General features: G+C 46.3%; 1 protein-coding gene across 2 annotated transcripts in view; it reads left to right on the forward strand.

The window, feature by feature from the left end:
• CA12 (carbonic anhydrase 12) overlaps nt 1–25,413 on the forward strand; it is a 65,434-nt gene that overhangs the window by 3,943 nt on the left and 36,078 nt on the right. For both annotated transcript variants that reach the window (XM_069596251.1, XM_069596252.1), the window contains exon 2: nt 4,598–4,618. In XM_069596251.1, the coding sequence (XP_069452352.1) occupies nt 4,598–4,618 (21 nt within the window). The remainder of the gene's footprint in view (nt 1–4,597; nt 4,619–25,413) is intronic.

Genomic DNA, 25,413 nt, shown 5'->3' on the forward strand with positions numbered 1-25,413 from the left:
TGCTTTGAAGTTTTCTGCAGCTTGGTTCCCAAGCCATGCTTCCCCGCCCCCCCTTTTCATTATTGTGTCAATGAGAGGCTAGCAGTAAACTTGAGGGTCACATAGAAGTTTGGGCTCGCCATAGTTCTGAATGTCTTCATCTAACTGCTGATTCAGAGGAGGTGAATTTAGGGACTATTAAGCCCTAAACCTAAACCATAGTAGGTTTCAGGGGCTCTGTGGGGTCCCGGGTACTGTCATGGTACACATTTTTGCCACAAGCATTTTCAAGGTGTAGCTGGCCCATAAGGCAATTTTGCTACAGAAAATAAAATAATAAAAAGTAAAAGCAGGACATCAAAAAAGACATAATGAACAGAAATAGAGTCAAGTGTACGAAAACATGATTATGGCGGGGGAGGGAAGGCGAGGAGGGATAAATTGGGAGATTGGGATTGACATATACACACTACTATACATTAAGAGATAATTAATAAGGACTTTTGTAAAGCACAGGGAACTCTACTCAATACTCTGTAATGGACCTACATGGGAAAGGAATCTTAAAAACAGTGGAGATACATGTGTGTGTGTGTGTGTGTGTGTGTGTGTGTATAACATGGGAAAGGAATCTTAAAAACTGGAGATATATATGTGTGTGTGTGTGTGTGTGTGTGTATGTATAACTGGCTCAGCTTGCATATACCTGAAACTAACACTGTAGATCTACTCCAATAAAAAGTTTAAAGGACACAATGAAACATAAGAAATAAATAAAAATTTAAAAGGCTTTCTAACAAATATAAAATATTTGAATACATTTTAAAATGTATGTAGATTCATAGTAATACTGTGCAAATAACTGATTTTATCTTGTGGGCTGTACCTAAGCATCTGCCTTCCAAGTCTTTCGTTCATGGTATTTTATACTTTTTTTGGTTTGTTTGTGGTTGATTCGTCTTCTCAGTCAGCATCGCCCTTTTCCTTCCTTAAGAGAAGTACCAGCTTCCAAGTATAAGGGTGCATGTTTGTACCTGAGCTTTGTGTTGCAGTGTGAAAGCCTCTACCCTGTGCTGGATTCTTGGCATCTTGTCACCTATCTGTTGAAAGATGTTTCAAAGTTGTGGGAAATGCTGGCTCAACCTTTGAGGCCCTCGGCCTCTTTTTCCTCCAGTGTAGTGTGTTTCAAAGTAAGAGCCCAATTCTTGGTGCTAACGATCATCATCGGTCAGCTGGATAAAGCCATCAGTAACATCACTAACTGGAAGAAATGCTAATGCATTGGAATGCTAATGCAGTAGAAATCCAACTGCCAAACCAAAAACTGTCAACCAGTTATTTGGTCTTTCATGGCAGAAATGTCTTACTGCCAGTTAATTATGCAATAACAATTTGTGGCAGAAAAGCTTGTGGCAAAGAAGTTTACAGTAAAATAAAGAAAAAGGAAAAACACACAGAACAAGAAACCAACACAGTTCTATGGACCGCCTATGAAATTAACTGTACATGAAGTTTCTTGTGTTCAAGCTTATGGGCATTTTTGATGAGGAAAGGCAGCAAATACTCTAAGGGGTCTGGACTACTGCCTCTAGCTCAAAGATTCTCTAAGTTCATGGGAAGTAATGGGAAATGTGGAGAAATGCTTCTTAATAGGAATTGATCCACTTTGCCTTATGGTCTCTCATTGCTTTATCTAGAAATCAAGGAGATGGGTGTGTGAAAGAGCCCTTAGTCCTTTTCTTCCAAAGTGGGCTGTCAACAAATAATGCCTAAACCTAAGCAAATCATGAAGGCTCAACATAGGTATATTTTTATAGAGTTGTGGAGATAATGCCAAAATAATTATGTTAAAAGAATTCAAAGTGGTTGCCATAGGAACAGGAAAGTGACTCAGGAGTGTTAGGGGACTGATATTTCATTGAAAGCCTGATGTGGATAGAACCATCTGACTCTTTAAACCACATGCAAGTGTAATTTGAAAAAATTACCAAAAGAATTGAATTTGAAAATTAAAAACACTGAGACAAAGAAATGAAACAGAAAAGCAATTAAAAAAAATAGGTGATTAACCAGCTTACATAGAAAAACAAGCCAAATTATCTTATATTTTTCAAAAGCACTATTGGCCTGAGTAGGAAATGCCCAGTTGTGAGAAGTGAGCACCAGGTGACTGGTCAGGTGAGTTTTACTGCAAATCAATTCCCGAGAGAAAGGAGATATGAGTCTTCCTCCTGCAGATGGGCCCAGAATCCTGGAAGCACCTGGTGAAGTTGGGAGACAGGAACATAGGGGTTGAACAGTCCCCTCCCTGTAATGTGTCCTGAGACAGACACCCCGAGTCTCAATTCAGGGTCTCGGGCTCTTCCTGGAGATAAAGAGGGAAGTGTGTCAAGAGCATAGCTCCACAACGACTCTTTTTTTTTTTTTAATTGAAGTGTAGTTAATTTCCAATGTTGTGTTAGTTTCAGGTGTACAACAAAGTAATTCAGATACACATATACATACGTATTCTTTTTCAGATTCTTTATCCTTTTATGTTATTACAAAGCACTGCCTATTGCTCCCTGTGCTACACCATTGGTCCCTGCTGGTTATCTGTGCAATGACTTTCTAAAACTATATTTAGTTGTTAGCATGAAGGACGTTTATGAGTGAAGGGTGTGAGTGGGAGGTGACAGGTGACTTTCATTACACTCCTGGCAGGACCTCTCCTCCGCATTGCCGCCACCTGTGGAATTCTAACTCCGGTGATGATGGGGCAGCTTCCTCAAATAAAAACTTTCCTTTTGGAATGGGCTGGAACTCTTCTCTAGGCTGCGTTGTTAAGTAGGGGAAAAGCAAGATGCAAAACAGCATTTCCCAGAGGCCAGCAAAAAAAGAAGGGAAGAGAATACAGATGCGTGTATACACGTCACACTGTGAAACTGGTTGAGTCTAATGAAGCAGGGAGGTTGGGTGGTAGGAAGTGCTCTCACTGTGTTCCTCTTGGTGGCTCTTGAGTTTTGAGCCTTGTGAATTTATTAACTATTTGGATAGTGAAATGTGGCTTTTCTAAGATATACGGGAGGTTTCTGATAAAGAAGCCCCCTCCCTGACCCCTGGACCCCTGCAGAGAATCATTGCCTTGTGCCCCTTCCCTGGAAGCACAGGTGTTCTGAGAGGCAGTTTTTCCAACACAGACTCTGAGAAAGGTTGTATGTTTTAAATTTTTTTCTTCCAGTTTTATTGAGATACACCTGACTTAAAGCACTGGATGAATTTAAGGTGTGTGGTATAATAATGTGGCATATATTTCATGAAGAGATTATCACGATAAGTTTAGCAAACGTCTATTATCTCATACATGTACAAAATCATATAGAAAGAATTTTTCCTTGTGATGAGAACTCTTTGGGATTTATTCTCTTAACAACTTTCATACGTAACACACAGCAGTCTTGATTATATTTATCATGTTGTATTAATACATCACGTTCCTAGGACTTATTCCTAGAAGTTAGAACCTTTTGGTCATCTTTATCCAGTTCCCTCTGCCCCAGCCCCTTCCCTCTGGGAACCACTAATCTGATCTCCTTTTCTATGAGTGAGTTTGTTTTTAAAGTATATTGACCTACAACAGTATGTTATTTCCTGAATATAGATTAGTGATTTTTTCCTATACATTTAAAATATGTCACCATCCACAGATACTACAGTTGACTGTATTCCTCACAGTGTACGTTTAATATTGGTGACTCATTTATTTTGTAACTGGAAGTTTATACCTCTTAATCTCTCTTACCTATTTCCTCTCCTTTATGCACCTCTCCTGTGACAACCAACTGTTTGTTCTCTGTATCTATAACTGCTAGTCTTGTTTGTTCATTTTTTTTTAGATTCCACATATAAGTGAAATCATACAGTATTTATCTTTCTCTTATTTCACTTAATATAATACCCTCTAGGTTCACCATGTCATAAATGGCAATATTTTATTCTTTTCATGGCTGAGTAATATTCCATGGTGTGTATGTGTGTATATGTGTGTGTGTATATATATATATATATATATATATATATATATATATATCCTATATCTTTTTCATCCATTCCTCTATTGATGGGCAGCACTTGGGTTCTTTCCATATCTTGGCTGTTGTAAATAATGCTGCAATGAACATGGGAGTGCATATATCTTTCCTAATTAGTTTTTGTTTTCTCTGGATAAATACCCAGGAGTGGAATTTCTGGATCATATGGTAGTTCTGTTTTTAATTTTTGTGAGAAACCTGAATACTCTTTTCCATAGTGGCTGTACCAATTTACATACCCACCAACAGTGCAAAAGGGTTTAGTCCCCTTTCTCCACAATGAAAAAGTTTGAAGTTCTCAGCATCTACCTCCTTCTCAATCTTGCCCATTTAAAAGTAAAATCTGGGGAATTCCCTGGTGGTCCAGTGGTTAGGATTCAGAGCTTTTACTGCTGAGAGCCTGGATTCAATCCCTGGTTGGGGAACTAAAATCCCACAAGCTGTGTGGCATGCCCCCATCCCCCAAATAATAATAGCAAAATCTGCCGTATTTTCTCTAACTTGTTCAAGCTCAATTGCACTTACTTCCTTTGTTTTCTTCTTTGCAGGATCCAAGTGGACCTATATAGGTAAGTAGCGATCTTTATTTTTTTGAAGAGATGGCTATATTTAATGAGAAACTCCTTGTTTTGTGGAGATTATTTAGGGGGTTAGGGAGAGCAGTTCTGGTCTTGTTAAAGGAGGACACAAAGTCCTCCCCAAAGACTTGCTCCACATGGGTCACAGACAGCTCTTTCTCTGAGGAGCTGAGCCTGCTTTGTGCATTTGAATTGCGAGTCACAGTGTTAAGGTTTTCAGATTCCTGCAAACCACCCAGGTGAGGATGCCCAGGTTCCCTTCAGACTGCAGGGGCCCTAAGCAGGAGAGTGCCCTTCTCCTCTGTAGGACATTCATCCTACAATAAACAAAGAATAAAGGGCTCCTTTCTGAAAGTTAGGCCCAGGTCCCAGAACTTAAGCTGCCAGTGTGTTTAGCATTAACTTCTTGTTGTCATGTTTGTAAGCAAGCAAGGGACCAAGCAGTGATGGTCGATCCTCAGTAAAAGAGGAATGGTTGTCTTAAATGGAGAGACACGGATGTCACGGGTGTGCAAAAGGGTTTTGAGGTAAGCAGCTTCAAATAGGCTCAGCTAATGCGTGTGCAGTGAATGGGAACTGGTCATCAGCTGGAATGGGGGGTGAGGGCCAAGCCCCAGGGTCCACTGGCAAGTGCAGGGATATTAATAATGTCTTGTTTGGGACTGAGTGACAAGGGATATGCAAGAGAGATTGCTGTGGGGAGCGGGAGGGAGAAACTGGCCACATTGGCACAGGAAGGGTGGTGACAGGCAGGGAAGCCCATTACAACAGAGGAAGCAGAATCCAGAGAAAGATCTGACTTGGATTTTCTAGCTAGCCTTTAGATGTTTGTTAGCCCAAGAGGCTTAGAAAATTCCCTGATCTAATCAGTTAGTTGCCTCCAGGTCAAGGTCTCCTGGCCTCTAGCATTGCAAGGCTCCATCACTGCTAACATCCCTTACTTACTTATTATGTGCAAAGCACATTGCTAAGTGGGTGGATAATTAGAAGCGTAGGCTGGTAGGCTGTGGTCTGTAGCTGGGAATTACTTAAAGCTCACAATTCAAAGCAGAATATAATAGGTAATAAAAGCAGATAACAAGTAAACGGTTCAGTGCTCTGATGGTTCAGAGAAGAAGAATGCTAGGACTGGATGGTTAAGAAAAGCTTCCTGGAGGAAGAGGGCTTTCACGTGGACTGTAGGGGATCGGGAGGATTCAGTATGGCCAGAAAGAAGTGCTACCGGCCAAGTTAATGATGGTGTCACATGAGTGGAGGCAAGAAAGAGCAAGATGGCATTTGAGGGAAGACATTCAGAGACATTGTTACGGGGGGAGGGATAGACTCTAAGGTCAGAAAGATAAGGTGGGTCAAACAGGGGAGCATGGAGGAGGAGGCCAGGCTTTCCCCACTTTGTCTCATGGATGGAGGGATGGGGTTGAGGGTAATCTGTGTTTTAAGGAGAGTAGAGGGTGACAGGGGGTGCAAGAGAAAAAATAGGAGAGAGGCAGGAAGACATTTGGCCCTTGAAGAAACACCATTCTGTGTCTTAATGTCCAGTTTAAAGGGGTGGCAGTAAGAGGGTAAGGCAGGGCGGGGCAAGAGCCCTGTCTAAGGAGGAACCCAGAGTCTGGGTATAAGCCCGCCCCCTGCCCACCTCCCCCCTCCGCCCGCCGGCGTGTGGGAGGAGACAGGAGCAGGGCAGGCGCGGAAAGAAGGAAAGAAGCAGGGACTTGAGGTCTGCACCTCGTTCCTTGTGGTCTGGTGTGAACCCTCGGGGTCTCGCTTTCTTCCCACCTGTGACTTGGGGAAGGGGTTGTTTGATCAGTGTTCCTCAAGCTATGGCTTGGGGTCACCTGCATCAGAATCACCTGGAATGCCTTCCAGATATGCAGATTTCTGGGAGGGAGGGAACCTGAAAAACGTGTCTATTTCAGGTGATCCTTAGGCAATCTGTTAGAGAACCTCTGAGAAGATGATTCCCAAGACCTCTCTAGCCTGAGTCAGAGGAAACCTGCCCCAGCTCTTCTCCTGGCTTCCCAGTAAGTGGAGACAGCAGTTATGCCTCTCCAGGGCTCCCTGCCTCTGTAGGACAGCCTACAGAGTGGAGCAAGGAAGTCATGGAGAGCAGAGAGACACCATGTCAAGAGGTAGAGGAGGAAAATCTTACTGCCACTTAGGCATGACATGGGGCTCCCTGGGGAGGGCCTCTGTACAGCCGTATTGACTAATCCAGAAGCATTTCTTCCTGACCCCTTGTGCTGGCCAGCCCTCTGTCCCTCCTACCCCAGACAGTTAGGGTGGCTCCTTGCTGAGGAAGCAGAGGTCAGAGTCTAAGGATGCAAGACATGTATGAGGGTGAGCACAGAGGCAAACCTGGCTTTTTATTAGTGAAGTGAGCACACACGTGATGTGGAGTCAGGTCAGTGAGGGCCCATGAAAGAGGCCGGATGGAGGATAGCTAAGGAGCCAAACAGGTCCAGGCTGGCAGCTGGCATCAATGTTCACAGTCACACAGGTAAACAGAGAGCCTGGCATAGATGCCAGGGGGAAATGGTTTCCAAACAACACGGGCTGCACCGAATGGGGCAAGTCCAACCCGAGGCCGTGTGCTGGTTTTCCCAGGGTGCAGACCTCAGCTACTTTGCACGTAGATGCCGCTGAGTCATCCTGCTCTGCAGGCCTCTGGCTGCCAGGAACACATGGTAGGACTTCTAGAAGCACATGGAAAGGGAATTTGAGCCCCTTCCCCCTCCACACTGAGTCACTGGACTGACCTCCTCGATGGCCTCCTGGAGACAGGAGGACCATCTGACAGCCAGGATGGGGCCAACCCTGCCCCAGGTGTCCCTCCTGGGGGGATGCAGCAGCATCGGGTATGTGTTGGCATGTGCTGAATCAGTGCCCTGCCCCCCGCAGTCAGTCCCAACTTGATCCTGCTGAGCCACCAACTCTGAAATGGAGGGCAACTGCAAGTCAGGCTGACTCATGAGGGGAGGCTGGACTCCAGCCTGTTCAAGGGCTGTTAGAAAGCAGAATAGGGGTGCCCTTGGGTGTGGAGGTGATTGGAAGAAGTGGATACTGGTCACCTTCAGTTCCTTGGTGTGGGTGCTGTGTTCAGTGTGTGAAAAGCCATCAAGCTTACTTATGATACATGCACTTTTCTGTATGTATATTATAGTCAATAAAAGAGTTAAATTCCAGCTGGCTGGGAGAATCATCCTTACCCGGATAGAGTTTTCAGCCCTCCCACAAGAAACAACCAAAAAACCCTCAGTGTGTTCAAAACAACAGAGCAACTGAAAGGAATGACTGTACAGAAACTAATGAGCCAAGAACACATCATGTGAACAGAGAACAGACCTGGGGCTCCATCCCTGAGGATGCCAGACACTGCTCTGATGGTCCTCCAATATGAGTAGTTCAGAAACAGACAAATGCCACTATTCGCTATTTGGGAGAAATAAGACAAACCTTCACAGCTTCTCAGGTGGCGCTCATGGTAAAGAGCCCACCTGCCAATGCAGGAGATGTAAGAGACATGGGTTCAATCCCTGGGTCGGGAAGATCCCCTGGAAGAGGAAATGGCAACCCACTCCAGTATTCTTGCCTGGAGAATCCCAAGGACAGAGGAGCCTGGCAGGCTACAGTCCCTGGGGTTGCAAAGAGTCAGACACAACTGAGTGACTTAGCATGTATGCACATCATGGGAGATAGGATGTAAGGGGAAGAGGAAGTCAAGCCCCCATCCTGGCAGGTGAGCAAGCCCCATTTCACCCCAAGTTAGGGAATTGAGGGGCATTCACCAGGCCAGCCCCTCCATTCTGGTGTGGGGACTCTGGAAAGATGGCAGCTTAGCCTGGGGGTGCCGGGAACCGGGCTCATAGGCCCTCCTGCCCAGATTCTTGGCCCAAGGCAGGACTCCCATGACCAGGCGCTGCCACCGCATTCCTCAAGCTGCTCTCCTCTCTCGCAGACAACAGATGCTTTATCTTAAAGGATTTCCTTTGGGAATTTGGAAGGGCTCCTCCATCAGGGTGAACCTCACTGGTTCTTCAGGCTCCCACCTCCACCCCTCTTCTGTCCCAAATCTGCTGGAATATTAGGTTGCTACAATCAAACTATCCCTGGGATTTAGGATGTTCTTCCTGAGCTAGAACTAGACAGGGGACACATGCAAGGAAGCTAGGAAGAACTCTTTCCTTTCTCTTCTTTAGTAGTGGTTAAAGATACCATGTATCAAAGGCAGTTTAAAAAACAGACTAATAGATAGCCAGCAGGAAGCTGCTGTGTAACGCAGGCGCTCAGCCCATGCTCTGTGATGACCTAGAGGGTTGGGGTTTGGGAGTCTCAAGAGGGAGGGGATATATGTATACATGGAGCTGATTCTTGTTGTTGTACAGCAGAAACCAACACAACATTGTAAAGCAATTGGAATCCAATTAAAAATAAATGAAAAAAAGAAAAAGACTATCACTTAGAGCTAAAGGGAGAACTTAAAACAGCAGTTATGGAACACATGCAATTAAAAGGCTGATTTCATTAAGGAGAATTCTTATCTATACCAAAGGTAGAGCCTGGCCAACTCACAGAATCCCAGTGCCTTCTCCCCCATTACCACTTCCAGCCTGAGGATGAATGACAAGAGGCACAAAGCACTCTTAGGGGAGAGAGAACCAGAAGGGCCAGAACATGTTTTTCATACCAGGGAACTGAATCGCCATGCCTGCTTCTTGGGGGTTTCCCTTGAGGCTTAGCAATCCAACCCGCTATGATTTATTCATTAAATCTGTGCTATAGTTCCAGTTACTTCTAGTAGAAGTTGTGACATCCAGGGTTTGCCTGGATGTGCTGTGGTCCACCCGTTCGTCATCATTTCTCATCTTTCCTGAGTTGCAGAATTGAGGTCTGTGTGTTCTGGGTGCCTGCATTTTCGTGTCCACAGCTGGCTCACCAACTGGGTGAAAAGATAGGGAAGCTAGCATTTGTTCCTAAAAGCAGGGGTAGTGTCGTGAAGGGGTGGGGGGGTGGTGGCGAGGGGGCGGGTGAGGCAGAAAACCACGTGGAAGAGGAGGAAAGTGTACAGTGCCCAGAACCAGGCAGACCTCCTGGAGATTGCAGCTCAGCCACTTTCTGGGTGAATGGCCTTAGGAAAGTACCTCCCTTGGACCGTGGTTTTCTCAACTACAGGATGGGAGTCCTAACAGCATCTGCCTCAGTGGCACCAGGATGGGGCAGCATCAGCATGCCCTGAGGCTCCAGATGCTCTTCCCAGACACTGCGAACGGCAAGTGAAACTCACGGGGAGAGTCTGGGAGAAAAACCACAAACGCTTCACCTCCAGTCCTTTAGCAGCAAAGAAAGCACCATGTATGACTTTGTTAGAAACACAAGTTCTCCGGCCCCTACCAGATTTACTTCCAAATCAGAAACTCTGGGGCTGGGCCCAGCCCTCTGCTTTAATAAGTCCACCAGGTGATGCTGATGCACCCTCGAGTTTGAGAATCTGTTCTCCCCGAGTTGTGGTGAGGATGCAGTAAGATAATGCACAGAAATGGGCTTGCAGTGCCTGGTGCTAGTGTGCACGCAGTGGGGCCAATTGCCTTCTTTCCCTTCGTGTCATGGGGTTATGGTGGAATTCTATTAGCTAATCGGTGGGTAACTGCCTTGTCAAGTCTACAAGACCAAACAAACGTGAGAGGTAGGTCTTACAAAGGATCTACCTCTTCATGCTTTTCTGAATTGCCTGAGGTTTTATGGGTGAGGAGGACCCCTTTTAAATTTGTACTATTTTCTTAGATCATTCTTCAGCTTTATTGAGGCGTAATTGGCAAAAAGTGTGTATATATTAAAGGTGTCCAATGTGATAGTTTCATATATGTTGTGAATTGGTCACCACAATCAACCTAATTAGCACTCATCAGCTTACATAAGCATAAGCATTGTTTCAGCTCAGTCGTGTCCAACTCTCTGCAACTCCAAAGACTGTAGCCCGCCAGGCTCCTCTGTCCATGGGATTTCTCAGGCAAGAATACTGGAGTGGGTTGCCATTTCTCCCTCCAGAGCATCTTCCCAACTTGGGGATCGACCCGCGTCTCCGTGGTCACTGCATTGCAGGCAAACTCTTTACCACTGCACCACCTGGGTCCCCTACCTCACGTAATTACCTTTTTTCTTTTTCATTCCCTACCTTCCTCCCCCCTGGCAACCACCTGTTTGTCCTCTGTATCTATGGCTATTTATTTTTTAGACTCCACATATGAGTAAAATCATACCACATTTGTCCTTCCCTGTCTGACTTATTTGTCTCAGCATACTACCTTCTTTAAAAAAAAAAGAAGTGTCAGTCACTCAGTCGTGTCTGACTTTTTGTGACCCATGGACTGTAGCTCGCCAGGTTCCTGTGTCTATGGAATTCTCCAGGCAAGAATACTCTGCTCCTGCTTCTGCTGCTAAGTCGCTTCAGTTGTTTGACCCCATAGACAGCAGCCCACCAGGCTTCCCCATCCCTGGGATTCTCCAGGCAAGAATACTGGAGTGGGTTGCCATTTTCTTCTCTAATGCATGAAAGTGGAAAGTGAAAGTGAAGTTGCTCAGTCGTGTCCAACTCTTCGCGACCCCATGAACTTGCAGCCCACCAGGCTCCTCCGTCCTTGGGGTTTTCCAGGCAAGAATACTGGAGTGGGTTGCCATTGCCTCCTCGAAAGAATACTCTAGGTTCATCCATATTCTGAAAAATAAAAGGAGTTTCCCTTGTGAGAAAAATAGGGATTGAACAAAAAAACCCCAAGGGTTCCAAGCTCTTGTCCCATGGGCTTCACATGCCAGAAAGTTTTTCCCAAGCTTGTCCTTCAGACCAGTTACCCTGGCACTTTCCTCGCATCTGCGGGACAGATATCCAGTTCCATAGCAGTGGCCACTTCAGTCATGCAGGTTAAATCACTGGAGCATCCCTTGCTGCCCCGCCCAGAGAATGCACTCCTCCCCTCTGAGCCTCTGGGCTGAGCTCTGATTTTGGGTTTAGGAGTAGAGCTGGGAAGAAATCTGGTGCTGGGCTACAGGGAATTCTGAGCTCCATTAAGCCCAGCCCCATGCAGGTTCCCCCACACACCTGGGGCAGAGACAAGCCTTGGAACTGTGAGGTGAGAGCTGCCTGGGAGGGGGTCCTGCCAGGGGCTCTGTGGGGCCTCTTGCTGTGCTCAAACTTGCCCTTTCTACTGCATGCTGGTCTCAAGCCCCAGGCAGTCAGATGAGGGCAGGGCACATCCCTCCAGCAGCCAGTTAAAGCCCTTGGCAGTCCATCCCCAGCATGACGAGAGGGAAGCAAACACCTGGGGTAAACCAGATCAGAAAGAAAAGATTGTAAGCAAAAGGGCTGAATTCAGAGCAGATGAGTGAAGGTGCCTTGGGCAGAGAAGGTCTGGTTTTTCATGGAGAATGGATCCAAGATCATCTCAGCAGGCTCCCACAGTCTCCTCAGAGGGAGCAAGGGCCCTCTCTCCTGCTCTGCTGCAGGGGCAGAGGGGGTGAAGGGCACAGGCACTACTGAGGCGCCCAAGAACACAGCCAGCCACGCCACATGGCCAGGAAAGAGAGCCCGCACCTGCTCTGGACAAAGACTGTATTGTAGTGATTCTCAGATGCAACTTTTTTTTTTTTTTTTACATTATAGCATCTCTGTAAGTGGGATATATCTTATAATCCATGGCATCTAGAAGCAATGAAATGTGATAGCTGTTCCACAAATACTCACCAGAGAAGTTCCCTGTTAGATGCTAAGAGCAGAGAGAAAGGAGAAATGATTTAATTTCCACAATTAAATAGTGAAACAGTGGGGGCAAGAAAATGTAAAACTAACAGCTAGTATGCATAGCACAGAGGAATAATGCGAAATCATATTAGATTTTGAACTCTAACTTCTTCCAATTTTCAGTCTAGCCACAGTTTACTTATATACCTAAGAGGTATTAGATCAGTATGACAAATATTTTTAAGGAAAATAAGTTAGGTGCTTATCTTTTTTTTTTTTTTTTTTTTTGGTCATACCACATGGCTTGTGGGATCTTAGTTCCTTGACCAGGGATTGAACCGGGCCAAGGTGGTGAGTGTACAGAGTCCAGGGAATTCCTATACCTATGTGGGCTTTTCTTTTTTTTAGTTAACAAAAGTATTGCTTTAAGGTACAAGCTTTCCAATGACCTGGCAAGTATTTGATTTTTGCCAACCAGGAAGGAACAAGTACGGGCTGCCACCTCCTTGTGTCCATAAAGGTTGCCTCATGACTAGTATAACTCCAAATAAAATAGTTCATTTAGCTCATTTTAGCTTTTTAAATGATTTTGCAATCATTAACTTGAGACATACATCAGCTGTGTGACTTCTGAGTGAATGGGAGGAGACCCATTCAGACCTCATAAGGATGCCTGTGGTTAGTTTCAGGGCAAACAGTCGCGATGCCCCCATCTCTGGGACAGTTGGCTCAGAAAGGGCTCCCTGGTTACGACCAGTGAGACTTGCTTACAGCGGGGAATGGTGACACTGGTGAATGGGGCCTGGGCTTTTGTAGTGAGGCCCCTGCTTGGCACCCCATCTTCTGGGAACTGCATGAGAAGTTGAAAAAGGAGGAAAGGTGACTCTGAAGGTTGCGGAACAAAGAAGTTTTGTAGCAAGTCTGAGGCACTCACGCAAATGGCTGTTTCCTCTTTTGGCTTTTGCCACCAGGAAGCCCAGAGGCAAATTGGTGATTCCAACTTGAGTAACTGCCCATGCTCCTATGATCTGCAGATCTAAAGATTCTTCATTGATGATGCCCTTCTCGTTCACAGGTATTTTTTCTGATCCTGAACCAAAGTGTTATACAAATAAATTTCTGGAATCACTATCTAGAAAGGACCAGAGAGTAATGGTGCCCCACACATTCATCACTCTTTTATTCTGCCCTCCTCCATGGACACCATTATTTAAAAGGTTTAACAAATGAAATAATTAATTTTCCCCAATTGTCTTCTAAAGTTTTTGTTCATATATTTATTTGTCTGCAACAGGTCTTTAGCTGTGGCATGTGACCTCTTAATTGGGTAAAGCATGTGGGATATAGTAATAGTTCCCTGACCAGGGACTGAACCCACACCCCCTACAACAGGAGTGTGGAGTCATAGCCACTGGGCCACCGGGAAGTCCCTCCCATTTTTTTATTAATCAAAGACAGATCTGAAAACAGTCAAAGTTTTAAGTTAGCCCAAGATAACTGATTCATATTTTTTCCACAAACATTTATAAATATTAAATGCCAAGTATTAGACTAGATGCTGAGGAAATGACGCATAAGGCGTGAATAAGACTGAGAGTCTGGGAGGAGACAGTGAATTAGATAGGGCCTTACAATGCAGAGCGGAGAAGGCAATGGCACCCCACTCCAGTACTCTTGCCTGGAAAATCCTATGGACAGAGGAGCCTGGAGGGCTGCAGTCCATGGGGTCGCTGAGGGTTGGACACGACTGAACAACTTCGTTTTCACTTTTCACTTTCATGCATTAGAGAAGGAAATGGCAACCCACTCCAGTGTTCTTGCCTAGAAAATCCCAGGGACGGGGGAGACTTTTGGGCTGCTGTCTGTGGAGTCGCACAAAGTCGGACATGACTGAAGTGACTTAGCAGTACAATGCAGAGAGATGAAGCACAGAAGAGAGTGACTTTGCCTAGTGTCTTAGGAAAGAATCAGAGAAGGCTTCCTGGAGGAGGTGATGTCCAAGCTGAGGCCTGGAAGACATGTAAGAGCTAGCCAGGCAAAGGGAAGAGGTTAAAAAAGCTTTGGGGTGTAAGGGATCAACTGGGCTGGTAGGTCCAGGGGACCAACAAGGATCTCAGAGAGGAGGAAAGGGGCTGGGGAGATGGACTAGAGAGTGAGGGGCTCATGAGCTGGCCGGAGTTGGGACCTCACTCTGGAGATAGCAGGAGACAGATGGAGTATTTTAAGTAGAAAACTGAGAAAAGCATTTTAGAAGGATCATCCTGGCTATAGCATGGAGAGTAAATTGAGGGTGAAACGCTGGAGGAAGTGGGGACAGAGGGACACAAGAGTCTGAACCAAGGGAGGGGCAATGGGGCTCCTGACTTACTGATATAACTCAGCCCGAAATGTAGACACCTAAAGACGCTTACTTCTTGGAAGGAAAGTTATGACCAACCTAGATAGCATATTGAAAAGCAGAGACATTACTTTGCCAACAAAGGTCCATCTAGTCAAGGCTATGGTTTTTCCTGTGGTCATGTATGGATGTGAGAGTTGGACTGTGAAGAAGGCTGAGGGCCAAAGAATTGATGCTTTTGAACTGTGGTATTGGAGAACACTCTTGAGAGTCCCTTGGACTGCAAGGAGATCCAACCAGTCCATTCTGAAGGAGATCAGCCCTGGGATTTCTTTGGAAGGAATGATGCTAAAGCTGAAACTCCAGTACTTTGGCCACCTCATGCGAAGAGTTGACTCACTGGAAAAGACTCTGATGCTGGGAGAGATTGGGGGCAGGAGGAGAAGGCGATGACAGAGGACGAGATGGCTGGATGGCATCATGGACTCGATGGACGTGAGTGAATTCCGGGAGACGGTGATGGACAGGGAGGCCTGGCGTGCTGCAATTCATGGGGTCGCAAAGAGTCGGACACAACTGAGCGACTGAACTGAACTGAATGTTGTTGTTGGCTGGAGCAGCCTGATGTGGATGAGGGCTAATCTCTGTTGGGCTGCATGAAGTATTCCAATCATCATCCACTGCCATTGCTGCCCAGGTGGGACCCCAGTGGGGACCACTGATGCAGCCAAGCCCCACAATCATTTGCAGATGAGGCGACAAAACCTGAGCGTCGTCAACTGGCCCAAGCATGAGAAAGTGAGCAGAGACTGGAATCTGCGTCTCCTGATTTCAGTCTCGTGTATTTTCCCAGACATTTAGTGGATGCTCATTTTATGCCAGGCATTGTGTACTCTACATGGCACATCACAACACTGAGCAAAAGTCACTGAGGAAATGCAGTGATTTTTAAACCAAGTAAATAATACAGACTTGCCAGAAACAAATGGTGCCAAAATAACCTGCTTTTCTTCTCTGTATCAGTAAAAGGCTTAGTGGTTAAAGAAAACACAATAGACTTAAGACCCATTGACATAAATAAACATTTGATACAGTTCCTTGTAACACACTCATGGGAAATGTAGATTAAAGACCAACGTGGTTGCTAGGAAAAAAAAATCTATATCCTCAAGTCATTGTTACTGTCGGCAGCACACAGCTGGGAGAAATGTCAGGGGTCTTCCAGGGGCCATAATGACTGTTTTCAGATTCTTCAGAGTAGGATGGACAGCTGAAGGAGTTAGAGAGATGAGTGTTGGAGAGAAGAACAGGGAATAGACGCCAGAAGGAGAAGAGCAGGTCAAAGAGGGCGGGTGGAGTGGGGCAGAAAGCGCACCCAGTGAGGAACATCGAGTGAGCACAGCCGCGCTGCAAGGTGGCAGGCACCGAATGAGGAGAGCTGCTGGCTCCCCCGCCCCGCCCCGTGCTTAGTCCTGGTGACTCAGGAGAGAGGCGTAAGCATGCATTTACACATGCGCACGCACGCACACATCCACACTCATGTGCATCTATCATACATTCTCAGATGTGTCCTTAGCCCACACTCAACCTCCATCTCCTGCACCCGAACCTGGAGTGAGGCTCTCCGCTGGTTGCTGAGCTACCGGAACGTGCGTTGACATCTCATTGCTCACAGAGGTGTTGGGGTGAGATCTTAAAGCCTGCCCCTCGCCCCTGGGTGCTTCTTTCTGGCAATTTCCCAAGAGCCTTCAGCTCTCTCTCTCTTTTTTAATTGGAGTATAGCTGCTTTACAATGTTGTGTTAGTTTCTGCTGCACAGCAAAGTGAGTCAGCTATATGAATACATATATCCCCTCCCTGTTGAGCCTCTCTCCTATTGCCCCATCCCAAGCCTCTAGGCTTTTTTTAACCTTTTATTTTGTATTGGGGTATAACCAATTAACAATGTGTGACAGTTTCAGGTGAACAGCGGAGGGACTCAGGGACCCAGTCCTACATATACATGTATCCATTCTCCCCCAAACCAGCTCTTGATGAATCTCTTGGTGTAATGCCATCGGCAAGGTTGGAGTCGGAAAGGCCCCATTACTGAGTAAAACTGAGCACAAAAGGTCTGTAGGGAAGACTGTATGTGCAAAGATGCCTGGTCAGAAAACTCCTTGTGGGGAAAAAATTGAGAACTGCAGGAATTTAATGTTGTCCCTTCACTTAATTGCCTTGATAAGCATAGGTGCCTTTTGGGTTAGCAACCAAGTACCCACTCTCCAGCTAAGGCTAACGTGCCAGGTTAGCACTGGAGAATGTTTTCCTCCAAGGTGCTCTTTGAGCACGAACCTGCTGGAAGCAAGGCAGTGTTTGAGGGATACGGGGTGAGAAGGAGCCCTTTCTTGTCTCAAGGAGAGTTATCTAGAAGGACATCAGCACAGTGTGTGGGGAGTGACACCCCCTCGCAGGCTGCTCAGGCAGAGGCACAGAGCCCAGTCCAGGAGAGGAGCTGGAGATACACTTGTTGAGTGAATGAGGAAAGAATGGTTTGTTTCTCTCTTTGCTTTTGGCTCTGGGTGTCAGGGAAGGCACCAGGGAGAAGGTGGCACTTGATCTGGGATGGTAGGATTTCAGAGGTGAAACTGGTCTGAAATGAAATGCCCACATCTCCATACATATCTCATTAGAAGTAAGAGGAGACATGCAGGGAGCCCTAGATTTGTTTTCTGGTGAGGTGAAAGGGAGAACTTGCTTTAAAAGGTTGGAAACAGCCCTTAAGGTGAAAAAACAAAAAAAGACTTGAGACTATTCCATTCAGAAGGGCCTGGGAACCAGCATGTCTTGGGAGTCCATCACAAACAGACATTGATCTTAAGCTACCACATTTATTCCTCCCAAAAGCTCTGGGGTCCTGCCTGGTGGGTGATACTGCATTCCTTTTGTAAGCAAGCTCAGGGAATCTAAGAGTTGTATTCAAGGTCACACAACCAGTAGGTGGTGGAGCTGTGATTGGCAGCTTGGTCAATGGCTCCAAAGCCCTTGACCTTCCTACTGCATTTCACACCCCTCTGGAAGGGAGATTTTGACAGACATTTTTTGAGCTCCAAAAATCACTGCAGATGGTGACTGCAGCCATGAAATTAAAAGACACTTGCTCCTTGGAAGAAAAGTTATGACCAACCTAGACAGCATATTGAAAAGCAGAGACATGACTTTGCCAACGAAGGTCCGTCTAGTCAAAGCTATGGTTTTTCCAGTAGGCATGTATGGATGTGAGAGGTGGACTATAAAGAAAGCTGAGCAGCAAAGAACTGATGCTTTTGAACTGAGAGTCCCTTGGACAGCAAGGAGATCCAACCAGTCCATCCTAAAGGAAATCAGTCCTAAATATTCATTGGAAGGACAGATGCTGAAGCTGAAACTCCAATTATTTGGCCATCTGATACAAAGAATTGACTCACTGGAAAAGACCCTGATGCTGGGAAGGATTGAAGGCAGGAGGAGAAGGGGATGACAGAGGATGAGATGGTTGGATGGCATCACCTACTCAATGGACATGAGTCTGAGTAAACTCTGGGAGTTGGTGATGGACAGGGAAGCCTGGCGTGCTGCAGTCCATGGGGTCACAAAGAGTCGGACACGACCAAGTGACTGAACTGAACTGGAAAGGAGACAGAAGTAGCCTGGATGAAGATCTTCAGGTGTGAAACGCACCATCAAACGGCAAGTTTGAAAACTGAGGGAGCAGCTTTAAATAACAGCAAGAGTGCTGTAGGTTAGATATCAGAAGGGACTTCCTCTTTGTGAAAGCTGGTAGGTGAAGAATGGGCTCATAAAAGGTCAACACTGAGGGGCCAGTGAGCCTTCACTTAGGTCAGGTTCCACCCTGGGGAGCTGCAGAAAGCTCACATCTTTTATCAGATCCCCTCTTTTTGTAATTTCTAGATGCCCCCAGGAATGTTGACCAGGTCACAAATCCCTGCGCACTGCTGTTTCTCCCCTTTAGCTCTGGACTATCGCCAGGCCTTATCTGCTGGTCATCTCTCATCACCTGATAACCGCCACCCACTGCCCAGGCTCTGGACCCTCCAAAGGCTACTGTAGGGGAGAATGTGAGGGTCAGGGTCAGTGGCAGCCTGGCTGGTTACTGGCACTGGTTTGGGTCTCAGTCACCACATCTGCTAAATAAGAACATACCGCCTCTGTCCTAGGCTTGTCATGCACTTTAATTAACGCTTGCTAAGCATGTAGAACAGTGGTTGGTGGACTATGGCCCGTGGGCTAAATCCAGTCCACCACTTGTTTTGTAAATAAAATTTTCTTGGAACACAGCTACACTCACCATTCACCTGTTTGCATATTCTCCATGGCTGCTTTTTTTTTTTTTTTTTTTTAACAGAGTTGTGCAGTAGCAGCAGAAACCATATAGCTCACAAAGCCTAAAATATCTGCTATCTGGCCTTTTGTAGGAAATGTTAGCCTACCTCTGATGCAGAATGATGTCTGGCATGTAGAAAGTACTCATTAAATGGTCACTTAAAAAGAAAAAAACTCACTAGGCCTTGGGGTTTAACAGAATTTGACTGAGGTCCTGGGGTAACACAAAGAGCCTCGAAGGAAAACCTAAAACAGGTGTGTCTGTCATCGATGCTCCCCGGGGGCAACCACAATCCCTGACCCTGGGATCGCCTACCATCAGTCGTAGGCGCCAGTCCTGCCCTTCTGGCCTGGACTCCTGTGTTTCCTCTTTCCAGAGGCCAGGCCCCAGGATGACTGACAGCAATAGTGCTTCATTCTGTTTAGAAAAACCTCCTCTGCAATGTGCGATCTGTGTGGTCCACGCAGGGCCATCACAGTAGTCCAGAGCTTCCCAGGCTCTGCACTGCTGGCACTGGGGGCAGCAGGTTTCTTTGCAGGGGGCTGTCCCTGCACCATATGGTGTTTAGCAGCATCTCCGGCCTGCCCATGTACCCACTGGATGCCAGCAGCATTTCCCCCTGTGATGACACCAAAAATGTCTCCAGATGTCACCAAAAATCCTGAGGGGACAAAATCGCTTCTGCTGAGAACCGCTGGCTTAGTCTGTAATAACATCATAGGTGAGGCACCAGACATTCCAGGCCAGGATAGCTAAATCCCTAGAAAAACAGTGTTCTTTGCAAGGGCACAGACCTGTTAAAGACGCATCCAATTTATATCACTGGATGGCTAGACAGAAGGCTTAGCATTTTGGCCTGAAGCACCAGCAATGGGACTGTTACAGCTGGGGCTGCGCTTTCACAGCAACACTGGCCTCAAGCCTGGGTTCCTAAGAGGGGGCTTGGCCAAACGCCCTGTCCCATAACACGAGGAGGGTCTCCCCAAAGACAGATTTCTGGTCCCTCTCCCAGATCATAGAAAATGCTTATTAACTCCCTGCTGGATTTTCCAGCTTCATCCACTTTACATCTGCTCCTCCAAGTAATAAGAAACTGCCAGAGGCTGTGAAATAACAGGCTCTTCACTGATTCACTTATTCTTTTACTGATCCTTAATGATTCCCTCTGTGGGCTGGTCAGTGGGGATCAGAGACAAGCAGGACACAGCCATGCCTTGCATGCACTGAGAGTTGGGAGAGCAGACACGTAAACAGGTCACAACAATGGAGCAGATTAAGTCCTATGATAGTGTACATTGGCCCTGGGGACACAAAGGTGGAGCAGAATTCCTGCATTTTGTGGGTGGTGATGTTGCTGTCAGGCTCGCCTGAGGAGCTGATTCTTGAAAGACAAAGGGATGAGCAGGACAAGGAGCCTGCCTGCGAGTTTACACACATGGGATGAGGATGGCATTCCACTTCAGGCAACAGAGCTCCCAAACCAGACAAGAGTGTGGGGTGCAGTCAGAGACACGGGATGGCAGCGTGCTGGAGTGGTGGTGTGGGGAGAATAGTCCCTCTGAGAGCAGAGACTCTGACACCTTTTGTTCCAGACTATCTTTTCAAAGATGTTTATGTAGGAAATCATCCTGTAAGTTCGAGGCAGTCTCCTCCCAGGGAAGAAAGCAGATCGGTTTGCTGCCCAGGAAAATATTGTCTCTTTCGGAGGCGAAAGTTGAGCAGGCTTGCTAACTGCCTCTAAATACAGGGGTTTCTTAAGCTGGGAGGGACACTCATCATCCTGAGCAGCTTGCAAGCGCAAGTGTCACAAGGCCCTCATTACATCACCCTGTGGATCTGAGCTTAGGAAACAGGTGCAAATGTCACTCTGCCGTCCCTGTGAGTATTAAACTGTGCTTCGACTCAGGAGTCTGTCCTCACCAGCATCTGTGAGACTGTGGCAGGCTAACTTTTTAGTCTGGGTGAAGTCTCAGAACCCCACCCCCACTTTTTTGACACTTGGCAATGTGGGAGAAGCAAAGGCTGCAGTGGCGGGGTGGAGACCATCAGGGCATTTGGGCTGCAGTCCAGACCTTGGGATTAAGCCTGAAGGCTCAAGGAGCCACTGAAGAACTTTCAGCAAAGAGATGTCTGGATCTGGATCTAGCTTGGGGAGTGGAGGGCTGGAGAAACAAGGCCAGTGAGGCCTATAGATATGGAGCTATGCGTCTGAATAGGATATCCAGTGGGGGCAGATGAAGGCCAAGTTTAAAAGAATCTCAATACGGGCCTTGACAGCATTTTTTCCGAATTGGGAATCAATTGGGATAATCCTTTGCATTTACTTGTGGTCTCTTTAGAACTTTCATGCCCTTGACATTTCTGAAGCATATAGACCAGATATCATATAGAATGTCCTTCCGTTTGGGTTTGTCTGAAGGTTTCTTATGAGATTCAGGTTGTCCATTTTGGCACAAAGAGTACAGAAGTGATGTGCTTGGTGTGTGTGTATATATATACATATATAATACACATATATAATATACATATATATGCCCACACACATACATATGTATACATATATAGACAATGGAATATTAGCCATGAAAAGAATGAAATAAAGTCATTTGCAGCAACATAAATGGACCTAGAGATTATCATACTAAGTGAAGTAAGTCAGAGAAAGACAAACATCATATGATATCATTTATATACATATATGGGATCTAAAAAGGTGATGCAAATGAACTTACAAAACAGAAATAGACTCAGAGACATAGAAAACAAACCTATGGTTACCAAAGAGGAAAGAGGAAGGTATGAATTAGAGGAGTTTGGGATTAACACATACATACTGCTGCTGTTGCTGCTAAATCGCATCAGTCGTGTCCGACTCTGTGCGACCCCATAGACGGCAGCCCACCAGGCTCCTCTGTCCCTGGGATTCTCCAGGCAAGAACACTGGAGCGGGTTGCCATTTCATTCTCCAGTGCATGAAAGTGAAAAGTGAAAGTGAAGTCGCTCAGTCGTGTCCGACTCTTTGCAACTCCACGGACTACCAGGCTCCTCTGTCCATGGGATTTCCCAGACAAGAGTAGTGGAGTGGTTTGCCATTGCCTTCTCCAGATACACACTACTATATATAAAATAACAAGGACCTACTGTATAGCACGGGGAACTCTATTCAATATCTTGTAATAACCTATAATGGAAAAGAATCTGAAAAAGAATATATATGTGTGTGTGTGTGTGTGTGTATATATATATATATATATATATATATATATATATATATATAGTATACACACACACATATATATAACTGAATCACTTTGCTGTGCACCTGAATCTAACACAACATTGTAAATCAACTATATTTCAATTTTTAAAAAAAAGTTTAAAAATAAAGACAAAATATTGTCCTAAAAAGAAAAGGCTGCTAAGAGAGGAAAACTGTCACCTCCCTGTGCCTGCCAATGGGGGCCAGAGGAAGGAGACTGTGACTCCTGGCTTTTGGCGGGCGGGTGGCAATATTAGCTGAGACAGAGAACCTCGAAGGAGGTGGAGGTGGTTTTGGGGCAAGGAAGGCAAGAGAGGGAAAGATGGCAGGTTTGGTTATTTCTCAGATTGTCTGTCTGCCTGTCTGCCTCCCCTTCCAGGCATGTCTGATTTCAGGAGGCCATGGAACATCTTATGGAGGTGTCCCTTCAGGCTCTGGAGCTCAGGAGGAAACCCTGGCAGGGCAAAGGTTGTGCTGAAGCCCTGGGAGGGGGACAGGATTACCCCAGGGGAGTGTGAATGAGTGAGAACGAGCCAAAGATAAAAACCATGGGACAGCTGTCTTGAAGGGCAGGTGGCTACTGAGAGCTGCAAAGGGGCAGGAGGAATGGGAAGACAGCTCAGACAAACAGTATCCCCCAAACCCAGAGAGGAGAGGTTCAGAAATGAGTGGGATCACTGGGGCCAAGGGCTACAAGAAAAATGAGGGCTGAAGAGTCTACTTGAATCCAGTGGGAGGTGGAAGTCAGAGTCCTGGGGCCGTGAGATCTCAGTGGGGAGTGGAGGTGCAGAATTGAGCAGTGTAGACAATTCTAATTTGATGCTTGGCTGCAAAGAGGCGGTGAGGGGGACTTCTCTGATGGGCCAGTGGCTAAGACTCTGTGCTCCCAATGCAGGGGGCCTGGGTTCAATCCCTGGTCAGGGAACCAGATCCCACATACTGCAACTAAAAATGCTACATGCTACCAGGAAGATCAACGATCCCGAGCGCTGCAACTGACACCCGGTGCAGCCAAATAAATAAATAAACATAAAAAAAGGAGGTGGGGGGGCACTTCCAAGTGGCTCAGTGGTAGAGAATCCAGCTGCCAATGCAGGGGATGTGTGTTCAGTCCCTAAGGAAGATGCTACAAAGCTAAGCCATGCACTGCTACTGAAACCCACAGGCCTAGAGCCTGTGCTCCACAAGAAAACCCACTGCTGTGGGAAGGCACACACTGCAGCTAAAGAGTGGCCCCCGCTCGCCACAACTAGAGAAAAGCCCAAGGCTAGAGAAATGGCTGTGCGAAGCAATAAAGACCCAGTGCAGCTGTAAATAAATAAGAGACGAAGCGAGGGGCCAGAGCAGGAGGAAAGGGGAGGTCCTCATCTAGTAAACAGATACCAGAAGCCCACAACTAATAGCTTGTTCAGGGCCGCCTTCAATAGATATCCAGGGTGGCCCCTGACCAGCTGTCTGACCGCCAATCCAGTCTCCTCCTCACCCACAGCCTCACACTTTTAACAAAGGTTAAAAGTGATGGGATGGGGAGAGGGAGGGAGAGGAGCGCAAGTTGTTTGGCAGCCAGAAGAAGTACCTGAGACATTTTCCACCGTCTCTGCCAGGGAAGGAGCCTGTCATTAAGGCAGCCCCAGCTCACATTATTTGTTCTCCCATCAGCTTCCTTTTGGTGTCAGGGAACACTGCTTCATCACCTTGTATAGAACACACCTTTATTATCATGAATGTTCAAAGTGTTCCTCTTCATTCAGAAGCTAGTTACAAGTAACAGCCTCCCTGGCCCCCAGACCCTTGCTTCCAGGATACCAGGCTGCAATACCCCCACCTCTGTTTCATGCAGGCTCTGTTCACAGTTTACCTTCTAAAACCCATACAGCAGAAACACTAATGCTTTATTTCAGTCAAGGATTATTTTATAGTAGACAGGAGCAAGTTGACCAGAGTCAGATATTTAAACTACAGTCAAGAGCAGCACTATGAAAGGAGAAACAAGCTTCATTTATTCGTACAATGGGAGATTCTTCAGCCATACAAAGGGATGAAGTACATTATGAAGGAACCTTGAAAACATTATAGTATGTGGAAGAAGCCAGACAACCGGAAGACGCAAATCCATAGGGACAGAACGGAGATTAGTTGTTGCCCAGCGCTGGGGGCGGGGGCGGGGGCGGGGCAGAGAGAAAACGAGAAAAGACTGCTTAGAGAATACGGTTTCCTTCGGGGTGATGCAAATGTCCTGGGACTGAACAGTAGTGATGGCTGTGCAGCACTGTGAGTATACTAAATGTCATTCACATTAAATACACATTATATGTGCGAGTGCCTGCGTGCTCACTCAGGTCCAACTCTTTTCAACCCCGTGGGCTGTAGCCCGCCAGGCTCGTCTGTCCATGGAGTTTTTCCAGGCAAGAATACTAGAGTGGGTTGCCATTTCCTACTGTAGGGGATCTTCCCAGCCCAGCGATTGAACCCGCGTTTCTTGGGTCTTCTGCGTTGGCAGGCGAGTTCTTTACCACTAGCGCCACCGGGGAAGCCTGGCTATGTTTTACCACAATACAAAATTAAAAAAAAAAAAAAAAAATCTTACCTTGACACTGGAGAATAAAAAGCTCTGGCTCCAAACCCAACACCATCGAAGTAATGAGGGATTTCCACCGGTGTTTCTTAACTTTGGCTGCACACCTGAGCAGAATCCCCTGAGAAGCTTTTTAAAGCCTCCTGTACCTAGACTCCACTCAAGACCAATTAAACCAGGCCTTGGAGGCTGGGGCTGGGAGTAAACTGAGAAGGTCTTGGAGATTCCAGTGCACAGTTAGAGTTCAGAAATACGGAGTTAGACTAGACCAGTGCTTCTCAAAGTGTGGTCCCCAGACCAGCAGCATCAGCATCATCTGGGAATCGGTTAGAAACACAAATCTGGGGACTGCACCCAAAACCTTCTGAATCAGAAACTATGAGAGTGTTTTAGCCATCTGTGTTTTGGTACGAAATCTGTGTTTGAACAAAACCCTCCAGGGGAGTCTGATACACACCAACATCTGACACCAACTCTTCTGCATCTAGAGCAAGTAAGATAAAGAGTTTTCCTCACCACTGAC

Source organism: Ovis canadensis, chromosome 7, assembly GCF_042477335.2.
Source record: "Ovis canadensis isolate MfBH-ARS-UI-01 breed Bighorn chromosome 7, ARS-UI_OviCan_v2, whole genome shotgun sequence".
NCBI classification, from domain to species: Eukaryota; Metazoa; Chordata; class Mammalia; order Artiodactyla; family Bovidae; genus Ovis; species Ovis canadensis.